This window comes from Larus michahellis, chromosome 6, assembly GCF_964199755.1.
Source record: "Larus michahellis chromosome 6, bLarMic1.1, whole genome shotgun sequence".
In the NCBI taxonomy this organism is placed as follows: domain Eukaryota; kingdom Metazoa; phylum Chordata; class Aves; order Charadriiformes; family Laridae; genus Larus; species Larus michahellis.
Window position 1 is genome coordinate 37,540,122 of NC_133901.1, and position 23,882 is coordinate 37,564,003.

General features: G+C 43.5%; 1 protein-coding gene across 4 annotated transcripts in view; it reads right to left on the reverse strand.

Moving 5' to 3' along the window:
- Positions 1–23,453, reverse strand: part of TET1 (tet methylcytosine dioxygenase 1) — a 79,800-nt gene extending 56,347 nt beyond the window's left edge. For all 4 annotated transcript variants that reach the window (XR_012587782.1, XM_074593302.1, XM_074593301.1 and 1 more), the window contains exons 1-3: positions 23,131–23,453; positions 12,533–14,587; positions 5,979–6,029 (exon numbers count right to left, since the gene is read on the reverse strand). Coding sequence is in view for 3 of the 4 variants with exons in the window: in XM_074593302.1 (XP_074449403.1) it covers positions 5,979–6,029; positions 12,533–14,464 (1,983 nt within the window). In the remaining variant the exon portion in view is untranslated. The remainder of the gene's footprint in view (positions 1–5,978; positions 6,030–12,532; positions 14,588–23,130) is intronic.
- Between the last annotated feature and the right edge of the window lie 429 nt (positions 23,454–23,882).

A 23,882-nucleotide genomic window follows, 5' to 3' on the forward strand; every position in this document is an offset into this window, starting at 1 on the left:
AAGTGTCATGACACAAACCACTCAATTTTAAGTAAGCCTTGAAAAAGTCAAATTTAAGTCAGCCCAATATTCCAAAAGGATTAATATTAAAGCTGTTAGGACAGTAAGGATGGGCAAATATATTCTATATCCTAATTTTACATAAGTTAATAAAAAGTGATTGTTGTTAGTTCCTTATATGCAATTGCCATTTTCTTTTTACTTCATATTGGTTAAGTTTCATGTATTTGATGTTTAAAAAGAAAACACCTTTATAAGAATGCCTGGATTCTTCTTACCTCACAAATGAGACCCTATAATTACGAATGTATTTTAGTAGGAATTCCATCTTTTGGCCTCTACATAGGCAAAGCTCCTACTAACATCAATGAGAAAGCTTGCTGCAGTAGTATCTGCTAAATTAACTCTCTCTACTCAGTAAAACTAAATATAAAAATCTTAGTATAACACTGCAGAAAGAAAAAAACCACAGAAGTGGATATGTGGTGCCGGCTCAAATAAGTTTGGGGCTTCTCACTGCTTTTCTCTCGCATTCGTTACTAAAAGCAGTAAACAAACTTGCTTAGCAACATGGTGTGAAATTCTAAACAAGTAGCGCCCATTTTCAAAGCATTTTCTAGATATTACTATCTATAAATGTATGGACAACCAGCAAACACTGACAACAGATTTCTGGAATTCGCAAAGACATCTCAATTATTTCAATGCCAACCTTACATACAGCAAGCGCAAGTATTCAAGAAAGCTTCTAATTCAGTAGTAAATACAAATAATATCAAATAAACTATACGCCTGGAACAGGAAACCAGCGTTTGTTTCAGAATGCTGTAACTTCATTGAGAACACCTAAACAACGTATCAATATGCCTATGTATCTGACCTTCATCTATACATACGCATTTTCCCTCCTTCCCACAAGCTATGTTACTTTTACCGATTATTTTATGACATTTTTGATCACAGACATATTTTCTACCTTAAGTAGCTCCACCTCTAAATCCACTGAAGTGGAACACCAGCAGTGCACTAAAACATGCAGTGACAGTCAAGATCTACAAATAAATAGCGATTCAAAACATGCAAAACCCCTTCAAAACTACTGTCATCACTAGGTTCAGCCCCAAAGTTTTGGGGAGTTGGGTTGTGGGGGCAAAGAATAGCATGATAGCGCTGCTGGGCGAGTAGCACAGCAGTCCTGAGAAGAAGGTGGACGGGTGGGAGAGGGAGCAGCACTGAAATAAGGGAGCTCTGCAGGAACAGGGGGGCAAGGGACAGAGAGCGTCTCTGCATCCCATCCAGCTTACTCTGCACCACAGGAAAAAGTCCACAAGGGACAGGCTTCAACACCCCCAGAAACTGGCTGGAAAAATTAAGGATCAGAAAATTACTAGAGTGAGATTAATAATTTACAGACCATTTACAAAGGCCGCCTTTGTTAGGACTCTGGACAAAAAATGCCTACACACATGAGTAGCCTTAGCAGTACTGTACGAATAAAATATGGAAGTGCTTCATATGTTCACACGAGTGCTGGAAAGGCTGCACGTGGAAGTGCGCTACTAAATTACAACCATAATCACACCTGTGCACATCAATTGAGGTACATAAGCCTATCAAGAGCAAAAAAGATTTAATCCCATTTAGACAGACATCCATCCATCTTGAAAAAGGTCAAAATTAGAAGAACATTTCTTCCAAAAAATGCCTAGATTTTTTTTAAAATAAGTTAACAGCCAAGTTACTTATTTTTTAAAATAAAAGTTAACTAATTTGTGTAGGCCTCTCATACCAAAAGTAAGCTCTCCCTATCAAAAAAAGGGGAGAGAAAGGCACATAAGAAATAGGCAGACACTTTCAACCAGTACTCAAAGAAATTTTAATTGGTATTTACTGAAGGAATATGTTCCAAGGTGATAATGTCCCTTTAAAAACACAAAGAATAAGATAAGTATTTCCTGGATAACATCCTTTCCAACTTGCATTGCACCATTCTGTCTTCTTCCTCTGTAAAATTCCACTGCAGTGCAATTCCATCCATTGACTTGCTCATATCTTACTTTAAAGGGAAAAAAAAAAAAGTAATAAAATTGAATTTCTTCCAGCTAAATATTCTGGCAGACATTTTGCACTAAAAACATACACCATAATTTAGAATAGATGTCCAAAATCAGTTCAATCCATGCTCACTCAAAGCATTATCATGAACATTAGCAGTTATTTTCCTTAACTCTTGTTAACACATGTAAGAGCTCGAAAAAAAAAGAAGTGTATTTTTAATTTTTTTAAGCAGAAAAACTAAAACTGCATCATAAAAAGAGCAACAACAGGTCTGCCAAACCAACTTTATATTTTAAAGTTGCTTTTGATAAGGAAAACTATGCTTTGCATGTACGGAGGAGAAAAATTAAGAGAGTGCTCAAGTATATATCTGCAGCTTTGATGGAAATGAAGCTTTTACTCGTTCCTAATATGATGTTTACAAGCAAACCAAAAGTTCTAGATACTGAGTCATCTCTGGCATTAGGCTTGGCTTAAACTGAACAAATTTTACAGAGTTTAGCAGGCATCGTTCACACTTTTCTGGCACACACAATTACCATTATAGTGTTTATGCACAAACACGCAAACAGAATCAGTCAAAGAATGTGCATGCAGTTACAATACTCACTTAGCACTGCATATATTATTCTGTCTCTTCCTTTTTCTTTTTTTTTTTTTAATCTTCATCAATGCAGCAAACATCTGCAGCCATCCAAATGGTAGCTTTGACTCCACAGAACCTAGTGGAAAGTCCATGGACTCTACTTCTTCATCAGCTGTATCTCGATCTGTGGGAGGTTTCCTTACTGGTGCCATCATTGTCTGTACTTGACAACCATAGATTTCCCTGACAATATGATCCCATGTTCAACTGTCCTGTTCTGCTAAGCTCAGTGTTAATAAACTCACACGTGACAGCAAGCATTTCCCCACCGTTAAGGAGAGGTGCATTCCACTGCCCAAATTCAGTGAGAACACTGCAAAGTGGCTACAAGGAAAAGTACAGCAAGTGAAGTAGGGCGTATAATGCCTTTTGAAATGCAGGCGAATGAATTTTTAAGTATGAATCCCTTCTCTATAGACTTTCCATTATCAGGAATAAAATGAGGGAACTGTCTGCTTAACTAGGGAAAACGCACAATATAAACGGTAAGGAAAACCATCAGTATATTCCCTCCTTAGTATCCATTACTATGAACTCACAAAGACTCTTTCTTCAATGAGCATTTGCTTGCTAGAAGTGATGAATATTTCAGATGTGCTTTCAAAATAAACATGGAGAACCTAATGCAGTATTTATGGCACAGAAGAATTTCCTGAGTGACGACTCCTACAATAACCAGAAAGGAGCACTAAAACGTAAGTGTGAAAAATGACAAATAGTAAACAAAAGGTACAGTATAATAGCACCAATCACTTTTAATCTTAATGTCTATATCTGTCTCACATATTTTCAACAAGAAAGCATTGCTTATTTTCACTCTGTACAGAAGAATTGGTAAATATGTTGGTCCTAAGAAGCACAATTAGAAAGAGCACTCGCCCTCCAAGTAAATAAATGTGCTTCTATAAAAGTTAGGAGGATTAGAGAAACACTAGCTCCATGTATTATTGGAAGACAGTACTACTACAAATCCTCCTCTTTAAGAAAGTTTACAATACTGTCTGAAGCAAAATACAAGTGAAAAAGTAGAAAGGAAATATTCTGTTAAAATTTTGAAAGTGTCAATGATTGGATGCCCTCAATCACAATCGATCATTAAATTAAAGGTCAAATTCGATAGATATGACAATACCACCTTACATGGCAGTCCCACCAATAACAGAAGCCAGATTAGAGAGTCATACCAGAATGTCATATTTCTAAGAACGCCCTTGTAAAGAAGTCTGCAAATTATGTAGCTTTTTCTAAGTTTACTGCAGCTGACAGAGATATGAAACCTAACTCAAGATGGCCAACCTCCCCCTCCTCCCCTAAGAAAAACAGAGGAAAACCCCACCAACGGCCAACCTAGATGTTTCATGAGATGCCTTCAGGAGTACCATGCCTTACTTAGTGTACGCAAGTGAATCAACTCTTCAGCACCACAAAACAAAGACAAATACTAGAAAACACAAAGAACAGTACCAAAACCCAAGGAGGAAACACTGCAGAATCAATTCAGCAAAGGAAAAGTCAAACCAGAAATAAACACAAGTCCAATGACTAACATATGATATTATGCACACACAAAACCAGACAAGCCTTCCCATTTAAGAGCCAAGAAAAAAAAAAACAACTCTTCAGAAGGCTTTTTGGAAAGGAGAGGAATGACAGCATCATATTACACAGCAACCTGCCCTGCCATCAAATCAGAAACAGTGGTAAAATGAACTTAAAGAGAAAAATCTGAAGAGCCACTATGAACCCCTACTGTAAACAGATGCCTGATACAACATATCTGCCTAGCACAAAAAACCCAAGATTTTTCACACTTTGACAGAACAGGTGTCATACCAGTTACACGTTACAAAACTAAATGACTCATCTACAAACAGTCCTTATTTTGCACGCTACTATCAACTTAACTGCACAAAACATATAATGAACAAATGATAAAGTTTTAACATAACTATGCGCTACATTACAAGAGAAGCAGTAATTAAAATGAGGATTTCAAAGCATATCCATGACAATGAAAAATGCTAATTTTTTAATGGATTGATTTAATGAAAGAAAAAAAAAAAGCACTTGGTTGTACAGTCACAATTACTGTTAGCACACAGTGAGGTGGTTTGCACTACCACTCCCACATGAAAAGACAGACACCCTTGATGCTGGACATACTTGCAAGTCAAATAAGGTTATTTGCTCCTTGCTTAATCTTAAACTTTTAACTTTGCTTTGTCTGACAAAATTATAACTCCTTTAAGCAAGTTTCTGTAACATGCAATAGTGAAGACGAAACCGGTAAGAAATTGAAATGTTTTCAAATAAAGTTACACTACAGACATTCAGCATTTATCAAATCCACTATGTCCAATACCTTCCGAAACTTTAATGCAATGAAACAACACTAAACTACCTTATACTACATTTAGCTGGTATAAGAGAACAGTTCTACAAAGTAAGTTTAACGGCATATGTTTTTTTCCTCCCTTCCCTTAGCTTCATCTCACATGTACCATCCATCTTACTTGAACCATCCATCCTCCAACGTGTTAGTTTGAAACAACAGAATGACTTATTTCTATTCAAAATATGCTAAAGACTAACTGAAAGATGCAATATCAACATGCTACCTTTTACTTTTTTTAAACAACATTAGCCATGAGTGTAGTAAGTCTGTATTTTGTTATGAAACCGAAAACATTTCCATTTGAAACACAAATCTTTTGTTACCATGAAAGATAGCCATCTTAAAAATCTCGAAGGAACACGTTACCACGTGAAACTGAAGGCTGTTGTAAGTTTATAGAATTTTCAGTTTCACTTGAGATGTTCTAAACTTTAAAGAAAAAAGGAAATCAAAACTATAGCAATGTAGACATAAAATTTCTGCTTTTGTTAATTTGGTTTTCGTTATCACATTGACTTCTTGCATTGAATTTAAGATGCCATAAAACCTGTATACCAAAAACCCCCACCAACGTTTGACTGTTCCCTATGAAAGTATGAAACCGAGAACAGAGGAAATTAAAGTCAATCTTCAATACAACAGAAAGCAAACTTTTTGGTCTGCAGACTTGTGCAGAAAGATTCAAATATGTATACAACATGCTGGAGAAAAAGGGGGGGGGGGAAGAACATGTTCTGTGCTTTTAAAAAATTAGCTAATCTCCTGAATAGCTGGAAAGCGCCGCTTCCCAGAAATTAACCCTTTGGTCTCCTAATCTGTATGACAAGAAAATGCTGCTTAAAATGGGAGGGGATAAATATTAAAGCGATCACCGGTTACCTTTAAAACTCTTTGCTTCCTCCTCTGAGGTCTTTTGTTTTCAGTTAGAACCTAAAAAAACATCAAATCGCAGAATAAGTTGCGGTCACAAAGGCAAGGCACCCTCCGCTTTTTTATTATCGAACTGCAATATTTCTTAAAAATACCCGGAATGCTTTACATGCGGCACTTTGGCGGGCTGGCGGCGGAGCCTCTACGCGGCCCCTCCGCCGCCACCACCACCCCCGCGGACGGCGACGCCGGAGACGGCGGAGGGGAGAGGCCCGGCCGCCCCCCCGCAGCCGGCCTCGCTGCTGCCCCGCATTCCTCACAGCGGCGCCCACCGGGCGGCCATCTTGCTTCCTGCCGCAGCGCCGCCCTCCTCCCGCCGGCGGTGGCGCGGCCGGGCGGGCGCGAGCCTCGTGCGCCCGCGCCCCCGCCCCCTCCCTCGCGGACGGGCGCGCGCGCGCCCCGGCCCTGCCCAAACAAAGGGTCTCCTTGTGCGGGGGCGCCGCGGCCGCCCGCAAGAGGCGGAACGGACTCTCCGCGCCCGCCGGATGCGGAGCCGCCGCACGGCGGTTGCGGGGGAGGTGGCGGGGGGGGGTGACAGCACCCACCCGGGCGGCGGTGGCGGCTGCCGCATGCGGGGGTCAGGCGAGGACACGGGGCCCGGCGCGCGTGCACGCGTGCCTCCATGCACATGCCTGCCTTGGTGTGGAGGGACTACCGGCACTGGCCCCCGGACCGGGAGCCCAGCACCCGGTGGGCTGGCCAGGACCCTGCCCACCTACGTGCCACCTACAGGGGTCTCCGTCCCATCCTACAGCGCCTAACACAAACAGGCCACCCTATAATCCTGAAATGCAACTATTTTCCCCCATCTCCACCGTCATCTGGATGGGAGAAGGATGGAGGGGTCACCGCCAGACCACCAGTTCCCCGGCCGAGCCCTGCTCTGTCTCACAGCCACCGGCCAAGCCTGAACCACAGCCAGCTAACGAGGTACCTAATGCACAACCAGCCACCCACCAGAACCACTCACAGGTTGGCATCTCTACCAGAAAGTTGGCCATGGATTTGTGGACCTACACATGCAAAAAAAAAAAAAAAACCCACAAACCTACATGAACATCCTTTCAAGCCGATTGAAAACCGTTTTCTTTATCTACTGCTAAATTGCAAGCGTAATTCCTCTCCAGTCATTGGTGCAGACGTGCGGACACACAACCCATCCTGCAGCATTATCAATCAAGAGAAAGCTGTTGCCCATTCTTGTTCTCTGGTGCTACCTTGTACTTAAACTCCTCATTTGTTGCACCAGAATACTGTATCAAACAGGATTTAGGATCAGGTAAAATAAAAGTATGGATTTGTAATGTTTTCCTAAAATACCACAAGTCTGCAAGGGCCTTTAAGCGTAATAAAAACAAGAGAGGTACATACACTTGGTGATCTGATTTTTCTTCACAGTTTTGGCTACTTAAGATGCTTTACAGTCCAGAAAAAAAAATACTAAAAACCCCCATATTTATTTTGTCTGCTTAGAAACCTAAGACCCAGTATTCTGATTTAATCCCCAAGTTGTTGCATGCACTGGACAGCATTTAAGCCATAGTTTCAGGTTTCCTTGTTAGTCAGGCAGTTTCCCCTCCTCTTAAGATGGGTCCTCATACACAAGGAAGAAAAGAGATCTCTTCAAATAAAAATTTCTCTGTAAAAGCGGCAAGAACCGGCGCAGGAAATAAGGAGTGGTGAACAGGCAGCTTTTTAAACACATCCTCTGAAATTAACTAGACCCCAAACTAACCCATTTCCCTGTCATTTAGGCTGCATTATAGTCCACGCCCGAATGGCAAAGAAGTGTGAGTTGCAACTATTTTTACACACCCATGGAGCAAGTGGCTGTGTAAAAGGTAAGAGTAAACTGCACTACTCCAAGCCCCTGCTCTGCATCCTCAGAGCTCGCTGTTCACGGCTTTGCTCAGCTCTGCCACACATTACCAAACTCCTCCAGCCCATGCCCTATTCCCTCACAAAACTCGCAAGTTTCATGTTCAAGAGGAGCGTTTTTATGTGCGCCCATTTTAAAATTTAACTGGCTTAAATATTTCTGGAGTCCATTATAATATAAATACCACAAAGCGTAAATTTCTTTATTATAACTAGGTCTGGCTAGAAAACAATAATTCCATCTTGCCTTTTTTTTTTTTTTTTTTTTTTTTTTTGAGATTTCGACATTTGGTTGTGTTCCAAAAGCAGAGCAAACCTTTCAAAAATTCAAGTGGAGACAGATGGGATGTGGGAGAGCAAAGTTCAAGCCCCTGGTCTGCATGAAACAAAAAGCCTTAATCATCAAGCTGCTCTAGTAATTCTCTCCCCCTTTTTAAGTTTTAAGCAGAAATTTCATTCAGAACCTTGAGAAACCTCCCCCCAAAAATAGTCACACTGAGACAGATAGTAGCTGTGAAAGCTTTCTGTTAAATCAGCATTTTCCATTCAAGGAATGGCTTACTGGAAAGTTCCCAACCAACCCTAATTGCAGCATCCTTTTTAAATATGTCTGGGATTTCGGCGGCATGTTAAAAACCCACAAGCAAGCAGGCCCTCATTGTTATTTAATATTTCCATGTTGCTCAGATTACAGCTATTAAATAAGTTGTCTCAAGACACCTTTGGCCAACCAAGTGAACTTACACTCAGTGTCCTGATATTTTTTTTTTTTTTTTCCAGTTTGACGACTCCAGGTCCCACTATATCTAACATGGTCCGTTACCTAATACAAATTAAAGCTCTCCCCAGCAGATGCTTTCAGCCCAGGTTGAGCATCTTAAAATGAGCAGGGAACCCTCTTGGACTGAAAGCATCTCCCGTGCACCACAATCAGCTCAACTGAGGACTGCAAACAAGCATGTTCGTCTGGAGCGTGTGCTGCTACACCTGCGATGTCCACCTGCGCAAAACAGGAATCCTTTTTCCAAGGAGAAGATAACAGAAATGATGGACCACCTTCCCTATCTACCTTCTGATTTTGGAGCCTACGAAATCCTTGCCCCACATTGCAACACATCCAGACAGCCTTGACATGCGTGACGATGCAACGGCAGCAAAGCAGACCGCTTCTGGAAATGAAATATGCTTTTTGGTAGAAAATAGCTGTGAAATAGCCTTCAGTAACTGCTATACTGCTTCAGAAAACAGCAGTCTTGGAAAGACAAGACAAAAATGTGGAAGCATCACACACTCGTCTATGTAAACCTGTCAAACTCTCTTTTCACTGTGAAGCGTTCCCGCATTATTCATTCTGAGAGGGACAGTGACACAAAATAAAGCCTTTTTCCTCTTCTTTTCAAAGCTTGCTTACATTTTTTTTATTTACCAGGCTGCTCTTTCAAAAACTTCAGTACGTAAAATTTTTTTTCCCCGTATATATTTTAGAATTTTCTCTTTACCAGCTCCTGACCAAGCAGCCACAGCGTGAATCCCTCAGGAAGAGGGGCATTATGTATAACGATATTGCTACGCAGAGGGGCTGGGAACTAAAGCCCACACCACTTTATCCAGACTTTCACGATGTCACGTCCCTGCAAAACCCATTACATTCAGCAAGGTAAAGTATCACCGAAGGTTTATGAGGATGTTATTTTTAAGTGGTATTTTTCAAGTCCAATGTAGTTTTCAAATCTTTATGTGGATTCTGTGTGAATTAATGAAAATAACAGTAACGTAACTAATACCAGCTCAAAACACGCAACCAATACTCTCCAAGGGTTGAATGCTTGTGCACACATGGGCATGTGTGTTGGAATATGCACTTCAGTCTGCATTCACGGCTTCTACCAGCCAGGCCTTACTCCCTATAACTGTAAATCCATGTTAAGTTCTTACAGAAAACCGACACTTTTTTTTTTTTTTTTTAAGCAGCACGCAAGGACTGACAACCCCTGCACCAGCTACCCAACAGGCATCTAATGTCCAGAGCTCTCATTGACTTCATTGCGACTTTAATCAGAATGAGAAGGGATAATTCCCTTTAAGGCAAAACATCAATGTTTAAACGACGCTCACGCAGAGCATGTCTATCCCTTACACTCTCCTCCCAGTGAATCACCTCCGAAAAATGCTCACATTCCACCAACATGAGAGATGCATGACTCGTCCGAACAAGGAATGCACCAAAGCCAACCTCACTCCTCTTAATTATTATGTTCACTTTCTATACCATGGACAGAGACCTACAGGTTTGGGTTTTTCCCAGCTGCCCTCTGTTTAAAACACATCACTGTCATAGAAGTCCCAGCTGTTGCAGTCCCAGTCCTACCAGTTTGGGAAAACACAAAGGGATTCCCTTCTGGAGTCCTACATACAATGTTATCTAAAGGACAGCTGCTGAACAGAGTGATATAGTATTTCCCATCCCCCCAAACCTCCCCCTGTACCTCAACATCTTTAATGAGCTCTCCTAACATATCTACATTGTAGAAAAAAACTTTCCTCTTTCATTTTCTTAGAGCACAGTTTCTAGAGATTACAAGCGAGGCAAGGTTTGCTTCTAGGAATATCTGAAAAGGCACCAGGCTTCATTCAAATACAATTTTATAAGAAAATACATGACATGTTCTTGAATGTCAGGAATACTTCATTTCCTCCACGCAGTACTCTGAAACTTCATGCAAAATTTAACGAGAAATGAAGGAGGCCTCTGGCGCAGCTCTAAACGCGTTGTACAAAATGTAACCATTTCAATAAAATAAAAGCACACCATAAAAAAGCTGCCAATGAAAAGATTCAAAACAAGGAATCTCTCATAAAGAAAGCAAAAGGAGCACCCAGAGAGGACAAAGGTGAAGGGGCAAAGCTAATCTGCAAGGAGAAGGTCAGCCCGAGCAACAAGAAAAGAAGTATGTTTAGCCTGGAAAACAAAGGTTGACAGAAAAGCTAAAGTGCTTCCTTTCACCGACCCTGCCAAAACCCTTTTTAAAACATGGCTTTTAGATCACTTCCTACCTCAACTCTGCCAATTCTCTCCCATGAGCTTCTTCAATCCCCACTGCCTAAATACACAGAAGGACGTAATGTCGCTACTCTTTAGCTGTAAAAAGTCAGGACTAGTCTGCTATAACCTTTATTGTTTTAATATATAACTTAAGTTACGTTATAGCTGTCCCATGCCTCACTTTTTTTTTTTTTAAAAAAAGAGTATTTAGGACACAGTTAAGATACAAAGAGATTTTTGAATGAACCCTGAGCCAAGCTGTTTAAACCTACTTCCCTAAACATTATAATTTAAAATATACTTCCCCCACAAAGGGGAATATATCAGATGTATCACTGCTACAGGACTTTTATTTCTGCTTGCCTACCTTAAAAACAGAACAGACTTCTCTGCAAACCCTGGTAAGCACAGGACAGAGAGTGGTGAAAACAGGAGGTCTCCCGAGATCTCCGCAGCTGACGGGAATTCCTACCTGCTGTAAGAACACGCCGTTTTAATGAAACTGCTATCAAGAAAAGGTTTGCACGTGCATTCTCCCCAGCTTGAACTATTCCACTCAGGAGTACACGCTGGTGCAGAGACTTGAACCTGAGTTTCCCACATCCCAAGGCAAATGTCCCAGTGACGTAACTCCTGAGACAGCATCTCCCCCTCCGCGGCTCAGGTACCGCTGGATCATATGAAGCAGAATGCTTCCAGTGGGACGTGGTGGCACAGAGGCTAACTCTGCAGCTCACAGGTCAGGGAATTCAGCTGGGATGTGGGAAATCTATGTTCAACTCCCTACTTACCTGATTTAAAGCCTGATCTTGAACTGAAATCTCTCAGAAGGTCAGTGCTGTTATCACAGGGGCATACAGACTGTCTTTTCCCCTCCTCTTTGTTCCAAAAGTAATGACCTGGGTTATAAAAGGCTGATGGATCAGAAAAATGAGTAAGAAACACAGAAAAAGAAACTATGTATGAGGGATATGGTAAAAGACAAAGGGAGACAGGCAGAAGTGGTGAAATGAGAGAAACAGAAGAATAGACAATTAGAAAGGCAGAGAGATGTGAAAGGGGAAAATGCAGCTACAGTTTGGTCCTGAAGTTTATAAATTTATTTCCACCAAACCTGTCATCACAAGCAAATTACTTTAACTGAATTAAAGAGCAAACAGCCTGCCTTCCTTTGCTTTTCAACCTTAAGTATTTTGAAATACAGACACCCTCCCTAACAATTCACTGTCTCCTAAGACTACCCTCATTCTCCCCCCTCCCCACATTTTGCACTTAAATCTTTCTCATCTCATCTTTCTGCCCTCAATTAATTCACTGTCTCATCCAATATCTGGAACACAGAGCTAAAGCCATACTTACCTCTGATTTTATGCATTTACACAGCAGAAACAAGAATAACTCCATCTCACTTTAATCTACACCTCTATAGATGACAAGAGAAAGTTACTGTACAACCTGTTAGCTCCAACAGTAACCCTAAAGCTCTCTAAAGCATAGAGTGACCAGCATTTCCCTTTGCAGAATCTTAAGACGTACCTCAAGCCTCAAAAGAGTGACTTCATTTGCAACTTCTTTGGCTTACCTCAAAAGGTAGCATGACTGGCGGCGGTGGCTTTTTCAGTTCTTCACATTTTCTCTTTTTACATATCCGGTGACTAGTTTTGCGTTTCCTGCAACAGCTGCATTCTTCACAATTTGTCTTCCGCAGACAGGGCTCACAGACTCCACAACGCCTTCGTTTCTTTTTCTCTAGCATAGGCAGCAGAGATGAATATGGAGCAGGGTAATCACCAGCTGGATTTTTAAGAGACGATGGCCCCGAGGCCTCAACTGCTTGAGCGCTGCCGCTCACGTTGCCCTGAACCAAATTCAAGCTTACTCCGACACTTCCCAGCTGTGATGAATAATCATTATGCTGCAGTCTTGAGTCAGCTGGCAAATCTGCATTTATGGCTTTTCCTGAGGCAAGAGCAGAGATTTCCATGCTTGAAGGCAACTCGGAAAGAAAACCTTCAGGGAATTGTCCAGACCTTTCACCAGACATTTTATCAACTGGGCTTTTTTCTAAATCTGGAGATAAAGTGGGGACATAACCTGAATTCAAAATCAATGTCTCTGCATCAATACATTTAACAAGCTGTTCGATGTCCTCCACTTCAATATTGTTTAAAGAGGTATCAGAAACTGGTTCACATACTGTAAATATGTTTTTTGAGTCAGATTCTGAATTCTCTTTTGTACAGCTCAAATCCAAATTTGAGTCAAGTTCTTTGTCAACGGGTACAAAATCCACAATCAGTTTCATGTGGGATTCTGCAAGTGAGCTAGCACCTTCAAAATGTAAAAGTGAATTTGATTCAGTGGCAGCTACGTAGCCGGAATTTGAACCAACGTCTTTATTCTCAGACTCTAAATCCCAGCCCGCCTTCAAGCAGGACTCTGCAAGTGAGCTTGCATCTTCTAATAAATGTTCTTGTGAGTTAAACTCAGAGGTAACTTCAGGTGCAGAATTTGAGCCTTGTTCCTCACTGTGTAGCACCAGGTCCGACTCTGCCTCGATGGGGGATTTGGCAAGTGGGACCGACTCTTCTAACAGTACTGCTGAGCTGAGGTCTGAGGTATCGACAGAACTGGAGTCAGGTTCTTTACTGTTAGGCACCAGATCGAAGGGAGTCTCTGCACACACCTTCGAGTTTGATTCAGAGGTGATTACGGAGTCAGAAGGAGAAGACGGAAGCACAAGCGCAGCATCTTCGACGAATGCTTCAGCTGAACTACCCGTATCGAGGTCGCTGGGTGTCTGCTCACAGGGCAGGTCTTCGTGCTTACCTTTTACCTCTGATGCTTCTGTATCACCATCAGTCACCTGGCTGCTTGGAATGGAGTCATTTGTTGCAGGTATTTCTACCTCTTTTTCTTGACTGGCACATGTGGTAGCAGGCTCTTCGCCTACACTACAAGGAGTATCTTCGACAGGCAGAGGAGCTAACTCGTTTTGTGCTAAATCTTGTTTCAAAACTCTTTCGCCTGCTTCAATGTTTTTTTCTTCTACTACTGCCAGGGCTTCTTGTTCCTGTTTTTCCTTTGTTTCTAGCCTTTTTTGTGCTGCAGCTTTCCTGGGTTTTGCAACTGTTGGAGTTTGGGACAATCTACGGGAGAATGATCGGTTACGGAGAGACATTGTAAAGCCATTGATGTTGAAAGAATCCTGGTTATGAAAGAGGATATTGTCAGCTTTCTCCAAACTCACCCAAGACGCTCCAGACAAGGTTCTGGTTACACTGCTCCTGAGAAGTCTACCTGAAGAGCTCATGATTGGTTTCTTTTCCTGCTGTTTTTTCTTAACGTCTTTTTCTTGCGCTGGCTTTTTGCCTTTTCCAGAACTAACAGCTTTTGTGGAAGTCTTTGTGGTTTTCTTTCTCACTTGGCTAGATTTCTTCTTGCCCTGGTTAGTTTTCCTTTTGCCTAACTCTTCCTTTTTGACTAATCTGGAAGGCCTCGCGTGGTGAGCCATGGCTGTGGAGTAGTAGAAATGTTAAGAGGAGAGATGGAAAAAAATCATGAGCTCTTGAGAGAACTTTTCAACAGAAAACTGCATATTCCCATTGCTGCTCTCTGTGGTGACACAGCGTTAACTCTGAAATGGAAAAAGATACAAAACAGAGTTAATACCATCCTAATTAATGAAGGGTGCACACGTATAAAATGGGTGCACCAATTTAAAATATTTAAAAATACACAGGAAGAATCAGAAATACTGGTATTGGACTTTATGTTCAATTAATACAAAAGTTTTGAAAATATTAGTGTATTGCAAAATGGAAAGCTTGCCTAAATGCCTATAGCACAAATGAAGAAGAAAACAGAGCTCAAATGACAAGGCAACACCACATGTTTACTCTTTTATGTCAATTCCAAGAAGTTTGAATTTTCTCAACCTTATTAACAGTTCATTAACTACCCCTTCCCCTGAGTAAGAACGGGTAAAGTTTACACATCCATAGCTTTGTGTTCAACAGCGTATCTATTGCTGTAAGGACATTCAGGGAGAAAAAAAGAACAAAAGTGAGTTTACTCTGTGTGTATTTGTGTGTGTGCACTCACACACCACCACCACGGCATCTTGCATTCTTTTACCATCCATTGGCTGCCCACCATGGTACAATTCCAGATAAAACAGGAGAAGTAACTAGCTCCCTGAAGATGTCTAACTTGTGTTACTCACAAGGGAATTGGACCAGGGAAGAACTGCTTTTCCCAGTGTTATCTCCCAGGATAACATACCAGCGTGCTGTATTACTGCAAGCCTTGACTCTGTCCTGTCTGGCTGTACCAAATGTACTACGCAGGCAGTCATCTCTGCTTTATCATTATGACTACTAACATATCTGCCTTCAACAAAATACCACACATTCATCCTAAGCTTTTGTCCCCAAACACAACTATGATGCAGAAGTCCCCCAACACCCTGGATACATTTCAGTCATCCCAGAAGATAAAACAGACGCTTCATGCTCCAAATCAATTTCCTTCAAGGTGGGCTGGCATTATTAAATGTAAAGCAATCCTCATAACTACATAGTTTTTAAGCACATGGGGCTTTCAAGTTCCTGTAGAAAGCTTTTAAAGCTTTATTTAGCTGTCTGAATAGATCAGGTGGGCAGACAAGGGCAGCCTAAAAATGGGAGCAGGAAGAGCAAGAGGCTATGTAGTCTCAGGCAGGAAGGTGTCTTCCCTTCGTTGTCGATCCTTTGAACTCTTTAAGCCCAAATCAAATCACCTGCAGGCCACCTGCACCTCACTGATGGGAAGAGGGAAAGAAAAAGAAGAACAAGAAACACGACGATGATATCTAAAATTCTGACCTCTAAAGGAAGTAACAACAAAACAAAAAAAAGGGGATCCTGGCTTCTAAAGGAATTAGAAAAGGGAAGAAGGGTGCTACCAGGCTCCTGACACCACCACTCCTTCCTATGATCTCAACCCCACCTTGAAGCCAGCAGGGTGACTTTATGGAGGCCGCACTTACCCACAGCCTGGTCTGAGCTCTGCTGAAGTTGGGGAAAGCTATGCTAGTGCAGCCCAGTCTATTTAACACCCCAGAAATGTTTAATGGTCAGCAGCGAGCTTCCTTCTGACTGTCTCAGCCCTGAGTAGGCTACCCAGTGGCCACTGTACCTACCAAGGCTAACAGTAACACCCCAAACTCCTTTCGAATGGCTTACTCAAAACATTTGGAAGCCTAGCTCTTGTTTGTTCAGCAGTAGTTAGCCAACTGCTGCCGTGTACTACAACATATAAACCAAGTATCTTACCTAAACATGCTGTGATTACTCTGTATCATATCATAGAATGGTTTAGGTTGGAAGGGACCTTAAAGATCATCTAGTTCCAACCCCCCTGCCTTGGGCAGGGACGCCTCCCACTAGATCAGGTCGCCCAAAGCCCCATCCAGCCTGGCCTTGAACACTTCCATATCTTCATATTACATATCAAGTGAACATTATTACTGCAACAGGAGTTTTTTCCACGTGCTCAAATACGTGCTCTATTCTAGAGTCAGCATTGCTGTACAAGACAAGGCTAAACACACTTGTAAGGTCAGATCCGAAAACAATGCCCAGGAAACACACAGTAAACAAGCCAACAGCATCCCTGCTCCATCACAGCAAAACATCCAACTTGGAAAGACTAAATGGACACGTGTAGTTGTTTATAGCTGTGGGCAATGCTTCACAGGCCACAGAAAGACCTGAACAGCTCCCACAGAAGCACTCTATAAAAGTTGGGTCAGACACTGAAATAGCAAAACAAATACAAAGCTGAAACAAAGGTAATCCGAGTGCTTTCCTCCCCCTACCCTCCTCTGGAGATGTGTGGGGGAAGGGAGACATGGGCATTACCGCTCACTCCATGAACCGAGTGTCAAAGAGGGCATCGCCATCACATCAAGCGGGTCCATGAAATAGTTGTTGGCAGCCTGCAAAAAAGCTTCCCCAGTTTCTGGTGGTTTTGACAGAGACTGGGCTCCTCATTCCAAAGGATAGCCTGGAGGGCCACAAAACCAGTTGGAAGCAAGCAGTGTATCTGTAGCCATTAGCAGCTGGTCCTACATAACAGTGGCAGGAGAGGAAATACCAGCTACCTTCAGAGACTACAGCCAGGAGAGCAAGGAAGAAAGCAAGCAAACAACAAGAAGGGCCAGGCGATGTGGGAATGTGTGAACCAGGAGGGGAAGCGAAGAGATAAAGCTTTTTCTCTTTATCAGGCTTTAAACAGAGGAGAGAAAACAGGAGATCTGGAGTAGGAACAGAGACTGGATTTTTGAAGATACTGCATGTGTATAATGCTTTGCTCATATTACTTTTCTACATAAGTAGAGAATATTACTTCTCTACATAAGTTGCCATTGCTGTAGTAAAAGTCTGGGAAGCATGATTATCAAAATTATCAATTGGAAGTTTCACTTATAACAATTTTGTAATTTTTTTTTAAATCATCATTATAGTTACATGATGATACGTCTTCACCTGCATTTGGAAATTGCAACACGGTTGCTTCATGACTGAAGAAGCAAGACCATCCTGGGTTGCTTCGTGTTGTTTGGTTTTTTTTAATAGAGAAAAACGTACCTGTCTGGCAAGAATGTAGAATAGTAAAAACCTAAAGTATTACTTCTTTTCAGAGCCAAAGTTAGGGGCTGTGAACATTGAGTGGCTGAAGACTTCCCTTTTTCTTGGCAAACAAAGAATATTTGTAGGAAATTGACTGGCATTTAAATGCTATGTTAAAGAAGATGGCAAAGGCTGCTAGTATTTGTCTTGCTAAGAGATGACAATACAGGAGCACAAAAACAGCAATAGTTTTATCCATTTTGTTTCAATTTTGTCACTGGAGTGAATTCAGGTTTTTCAGAAGAGATCTGAGCGATAGACCCCTAAAGGAAAATATTTTTTTTTTCTTTTCAATTAATACTGACTTCAGTTATATCTGTCTGGGACTCTGCGAACCTGACCCCCAAGGTGGCTGTAAGCTCTTGGGAGAAATGCTGGTCAGCAAGAGATCTTTGCTTCCCTTAAAGAAAGCCCATAATCTTGATCCATACTAGTCTGCCGCAATAACCTTAACTGCTAGGTAAAAACCATCTAACATTTTTTAAAATATAAAGTGTCTAATAAAACTGAATTATGTTGTTATTTCTTTGTTTACTCCTCCATTTTAGGACCAAAATATTAGGTAGCTACAAGTTCAGTATTCAAGTTTTGTTTTCTGTAACACTAGGAGATATTTTACCTTCCCTTTTCCATTTAAAACACTGATAATGACTCTGTTGATGCCTGCAGCAGCTGCTAATTGCCTCATGTCACTTCATAAGGACAACAAATGGCTGTATCATATTGGTCACATTTCATAGCGAGAAATTAATTATGTTTCCAAAATATTTATGTGGACTTAGCAAGATTATCAAACATAAACCTCCTGGTGCAATATAATAATTTGGCAGTTTTCCATCATCCTGGAGAGAAACAAACTTACTTCAATGGTCTCTTCTGAAAGCCAAATCAGGTGGGACCCCCCCATACCCTCCCTGAAAGCACAGGACAGGCGTCTCTATGAAGTAAAGCGGGTAATAGGTACAGGAGGGTTTGCAGGGAACTGCCCCAGATAATAACAGTGCATCCCGAAGCTGTTTGTTACTTGAGCTGACTTATCTCTCCTAATTCATGTGCAAAGCTGAAAGCTGGTTTTAAGGCCAGTTGCTTAAGTTTCGCTCATTCACAGTAATAAATCTGGAGCAATCCCACTGACTGCTATAATCCTCAACAAATACTGCTAAAAAGCTAATCAAGGGCTAAATCTTTTAGTCCCATCTTGGTCAAAATTCCAAACAATTATAACGAGAATTTTGCCTACAAAGTAATTGGAGAATTTAACCCCATACTACTGGAATGCCTCCAGAAAAAAAGGAAAAAAAAAAACACACAAAAAAACCCCAAAACACAACAAACCGATGCACTCCCCGCTTATTTACTTTCCCTTTACACAAAAGGATAAAACAAAAAAGCAAGTTTTCCTTTTAGACGTAGCGTCCATCAGGATTCTGTTTGATAACTTGATTCTTGTTGGAAGATGGGGGGGGGAAAGAGATTAAAAGATGTGTTCTCACAAAGTGGTGGCAGTTTTTTTAATGGCATCATGAAAGAGAGCAAGTGACCCCAGAACACACACAGCTGCATAGGGGGGAAAAAAATGACCCAGCTAGGACTAGCTGCGCCTGGTTTCACTACAGTCAGATGCATTAATTAAACACATTTTGTTTCAGTGTTTAGGTATCTTTCTAAAAGTCACTTGAGATTGGCCTGGTAGTGAAACAAGACCCGGAAGCTTCCATAAAAACCACTTAGTAACACTTTGACTTAGAAGTTGTCACACAAGCTCAAATCAACAACTTTGAATTGAAAAGCATCTCATCTTCTGGCAACAAATGCTCTAGAGGAAGGTGCAAGAGACACCAGAGCAGACACACATTAGAAAATTTTACCCTCATGTTAGGTGTAAAAGTTTTTTTCCATAGTCTTTTCAGGATTATGTCATATCATCTGCGTATTCTTACCAGCCGCGCAAACACCAACCTGCTTTTCAATCTTGCCTGCTTCCCTGCGTCTACTGTGATTGCTCTGTACCACACTTTGTATATGAAAAGAAGGGAAATGGGTTAGGAGGATGGAATCAGCTTTAATTTTCCTTTTCCCCCCTTCTTTAATCCTCGAGTACCCATTTGGTTTTAGTTAAGAAATAAAAATGAACCTTCTCATCTGCCTTCTCAGTACCATCAGTTATTTCATAGTCTTGTAAAGAGGCCTCCCCAAGCTCCCTCTGCAGAGGCACCCCAAGGCCTATCCCCCTTACTCACCACCCTGCAGCCCCCCAGACCTCTCCTCCCCCAGTCCCTTTTCGAGTGGTGTCTCTATAACCTCATGTGCCATTCAAAAATACTGTTTTCCATTTTACCATGTATAAGTTTTCTGCTTTACTTTATAGGATTATGCCACTCAAGGCAATCAGGCATATTTTTTCCATGTATATTAAACTTTGACTTAAGTCATAACTGCAAATCTGGGACAGGCACTACAGGATGCCACCTCAGTTTCTCCCAGACAAAGACGTATGCTCAAAGCATAATCCTTCTCCCACTGACTTCAACAACACACCATGATGTTGAGCAGACCAACCACCAAGGCCTTCATCCTAAATTTTTGTCCTCACTGGACCTGGAAGGCCACCTTTTGTGGCTTTGAGGATAAGTCTGGATAAGGCAGGACTGCCACCATGTCCTACTTCCCTCCACTGTGTGAGGAGCTGAAGGCTGCTGTGAAATAGTGCTCTCAATTAATTCAGCAAGAGATGTCAATGTTTAGCATTTTGCAATGTCATGACTTCAGCTTGCACCTTGGAGCCTGCACAGTGAATGTGGAAGATAAAAAAATACCATCAAAAAAAGCCCTCCTGGTTTAGGGAAAGCTCTATTACAATGTTTTTTAACAAAAAAAAAAAACAAAACAGTGTGGCAAGGAACCACACATGATTAAGCCACAAAACCAGATTAAGCCTCAGACAAACAACTGGCACCAAAAATCCATTGTGAAGACTCACACCGCATGTGCGAGTATCCTCCCTCCAGCCCAGGCAGGAGCACAGGCTTGCTTTAACCTCTGTTCAGTGCAGCCAAACATTGACCTTAACAGGGTGAATGCTAAAAAGTAAAGATACCAAGTAATTTCTAAGGGTTCACCAAACGAAAGCCCCTTTCCACCATAACACTCCAGGTATTTTTTAATACAAAAAAAGCAAGCAAAAGAAACCAACCAACCCCTCTCGGCTAATCATATGCCCCTCTAATTCTGCATTTATGCTGTTTTAAACACTGCATTTCTTTTTGATAAAATCTGACTCCATTCTTCAGGGGTTTTGCCTTTTCTCAACAAAAAAAAAAACAAAAAAACAAAAAAACCAAAAACCCACACTAACTGAATCACCTTATCTCAAACTCAATTAAAAGAAAGGGGAGGTGGAAGGAATAACCTTCAGGCAAAGATTAAGCCTGGAAAATTTCAGCCTGAAAGGTGTTTTGAAATGTAAGTAACTGAAAACAGAAAGCAGGATGGAAATGCTTAGGCCAGCTTTAAAAAACACGGGTAGCACGCCTGACACAATAACACACTATCTGTGGGGATTCTGAATTATTACACAGTGAAGACTTAGGTCTTACAGAAACCCTTAATATCAGAAGGTTCCTTGGTACGTCTCACCTTGAATTCTTCCCCCATTATCTGCTTTGAGGAACGCGGCCTGCCCTTTTCTCCTCCAAGCACAACCAACCCCCCTGTCCAGGAGGACCAAGCTTCATCCCGAGAGCAACCACCACCCGCCCTTGCACTGCCAGAGAAACTAACTGCTTCTGAAAAGCACAAACCAGCCTTCTTCCTCCTTTACAGTCAGGGTCGACCAGGCTACCTGCTCAATTTCACCCAGACCAAGAATAAACACTAAATTTTCTGGATTCAATCTCTACTCCTAATTCTTGTGGACTGACATTAATGAAAACAAGGTGATCACTGCACAGGATAGCCTTCTGCCTCTCCACAAGAGTACCTTAAAAATAGTACTAAGCACGACTGAGAAGAGCTACTATTTGGAGGATTTTTTTTTATTATTACTATTTTCACAGGTTTCTCCATTGTCTTTAAAATTTAAAGAGACACCTTTGCCCTGGAGTCTGCTCAGTCACGTTTAAATATCTAACGCTGCAAGCGCATCTTTGCCCATGTTTGCCATTGCTGCATTAAAGCTTCTAGAAAGAGGTCCATGCTGGTGCATCTGCCCCCGCCAGCTTGTTTACACAGGCCGACTCTCACCACGGGTGTCCATGATACTGGTGTGCTGCTGCCCCGTTCCCGATGCCTACTTGCATGCTCCCCTCTCCTCCTTAAAGCAGTAGCATCTCACCACGCTAGAGTGCTACTACCTCACCGACATGCCAAGTGATGCAGACTACATCTCTCTTTAAAAATCTTTGGGGTACAGGCCAGGCACACGATTGGCACGACTCCTTTGACTACGGCTGTGCCTGGTCCCTTTGCAAATCCAGCACACTTCAGCACTCCTCAGCAGCTATCCCTTTCTAAGCTTAAATGGTCCTGCCTCCCAGCAGGCCGCCTGATCCTTTTTTTCCTTACCCATCCCATTCGGCGAATGGCATCCTTCTCCCTTGACTCCATCCCGATCCCGGCAGGGACCATACCCGCCAGCACCAAACCTCCAGTTGCCACAAGGACCACCACCACCTCTTCTCCCCCAGCTCCAAGAGCAGCTGAGTGGGCACTCGGCGCCCAGGAGCACCTCGAGGGGTTGCAGAGCTCTAGTTCCTTTACTGCAGACTGGCCGACCCCGGGGGGTTGAAGGGGGGAAGGGAAGAGGCAGGCAGGGCCCGCCTCGGGGGGGGAGGCAGCGGCTCCTCGTGGCCCGGCCCCACCGCTGGCTGTGCCCCCCAAAGCCCCAGGAGCCCTCCCCGGGGGCTGCAGACAATGGGGTCGCTCCAGCGGAAAGCCGCACCCCCCCGCCCAGGGACGCCCCCCCCCGGCCCCGCACACCGGCGGCACCTCCAAAGCGTGATGCTGCTGCTGCGCAGCCCTCGCCCCTTTTCCTTGCGCGGGGGGGGAAGTCTGCGGGGGTTTTCCGGCTGGCCGGGGGCCCCGGCTGCCGGGCAGGGTCCCTTTAATTGTTCCCTGCTCTCCGCAGAGGCTGCAGGCAGTTTCTCCTCGCCTGGCGGGTTTTTCCAGGCAGGCTCTGGCCGCTGCAGCGCAAACACGCTCCAGCACAGCCAGGGAGACCGGACTTTTTCGCTCTTTCGGCCAACAAACTGCGTTTTGCATTTGAATAACCCACACCCCCCAGCCCGCCTGCGTTCCTCCCTCCCTCCCCCGCCTCGAAACGGCCCCAAAGGGGGTGCCCCTGCCTCCCCCCTCCCCACTAGTTCAACTTTGCAACGAGCAAAGCGAGAGGGGAAGGGGGGAGAAATAGGGGGAAGTGGTAAAAAAAATAAGGGGGGGGTCCTAAAGCAGAGGTCCCCGTCGCCCGCACCCCCCACCCTTCCCCCCGGGACCCGTCCCACGCACGTACCGGGGCTCTCGGGAAGGGGCGATGCTGGCATGGTCCGAGCGGGGGGGGGGGCGGTTCACGGCCCTGGCCCCCACGGGCGGGCGGCTCCCATGGCGCGACGAGCCCAGGCGCGGGAGAGGGAGTCCCGGGCCGCCAAACGTGCTCTGGGCGGCGGCGGCAGCGCCTCGCCCCTGGCCGGACCCTCCAGGAGGGAGCGGGGAGGGGGGGGGCGGCTCGGCGGGGCGCTCGCCGCACCGAGCCCTCCCGGCAGGCGGCAAAACGCGCCCTGGATCCCCGCGGATGGAGCGGGATTCGCCGCCCCCCTACCTTCTCCCCCCACCACCACCCCAACTCACCCACGCCCCCGCGCTGCGGGGGGGGGGGGGACACCGGGGAACGGGAGGGTGGCGGCCGTCCCTCCCCGGCTGTGTCTCCTCCCCAGCCGGAGTGCCAGGCTGGGAACGCCGGGGATTATTTAACAACAAAAATGTAAATAAAATGACAATAACAAGAGAAAAGGCAAATTATTCCGTTCCTTGCAGAGGCTGCGGTTTGACGCCGTGTGCCGCCCGACCAGCAACCAACCTCAAAACCAGGACAGGAGGTGACACCCTCTGAAATCATCCCTTTTTTTAGGCTGGAAGTGGGAAAGTTTGGTCAGCGGTGAGGGGCCAAACCCCCTGCCCCTTACATGTGCCATCATGGAGGACCCCAAAACACAGGTGTCCACCCGGGCCTAGACATCCTGTTAGTGGAGCAAAGAAACCCAGAAG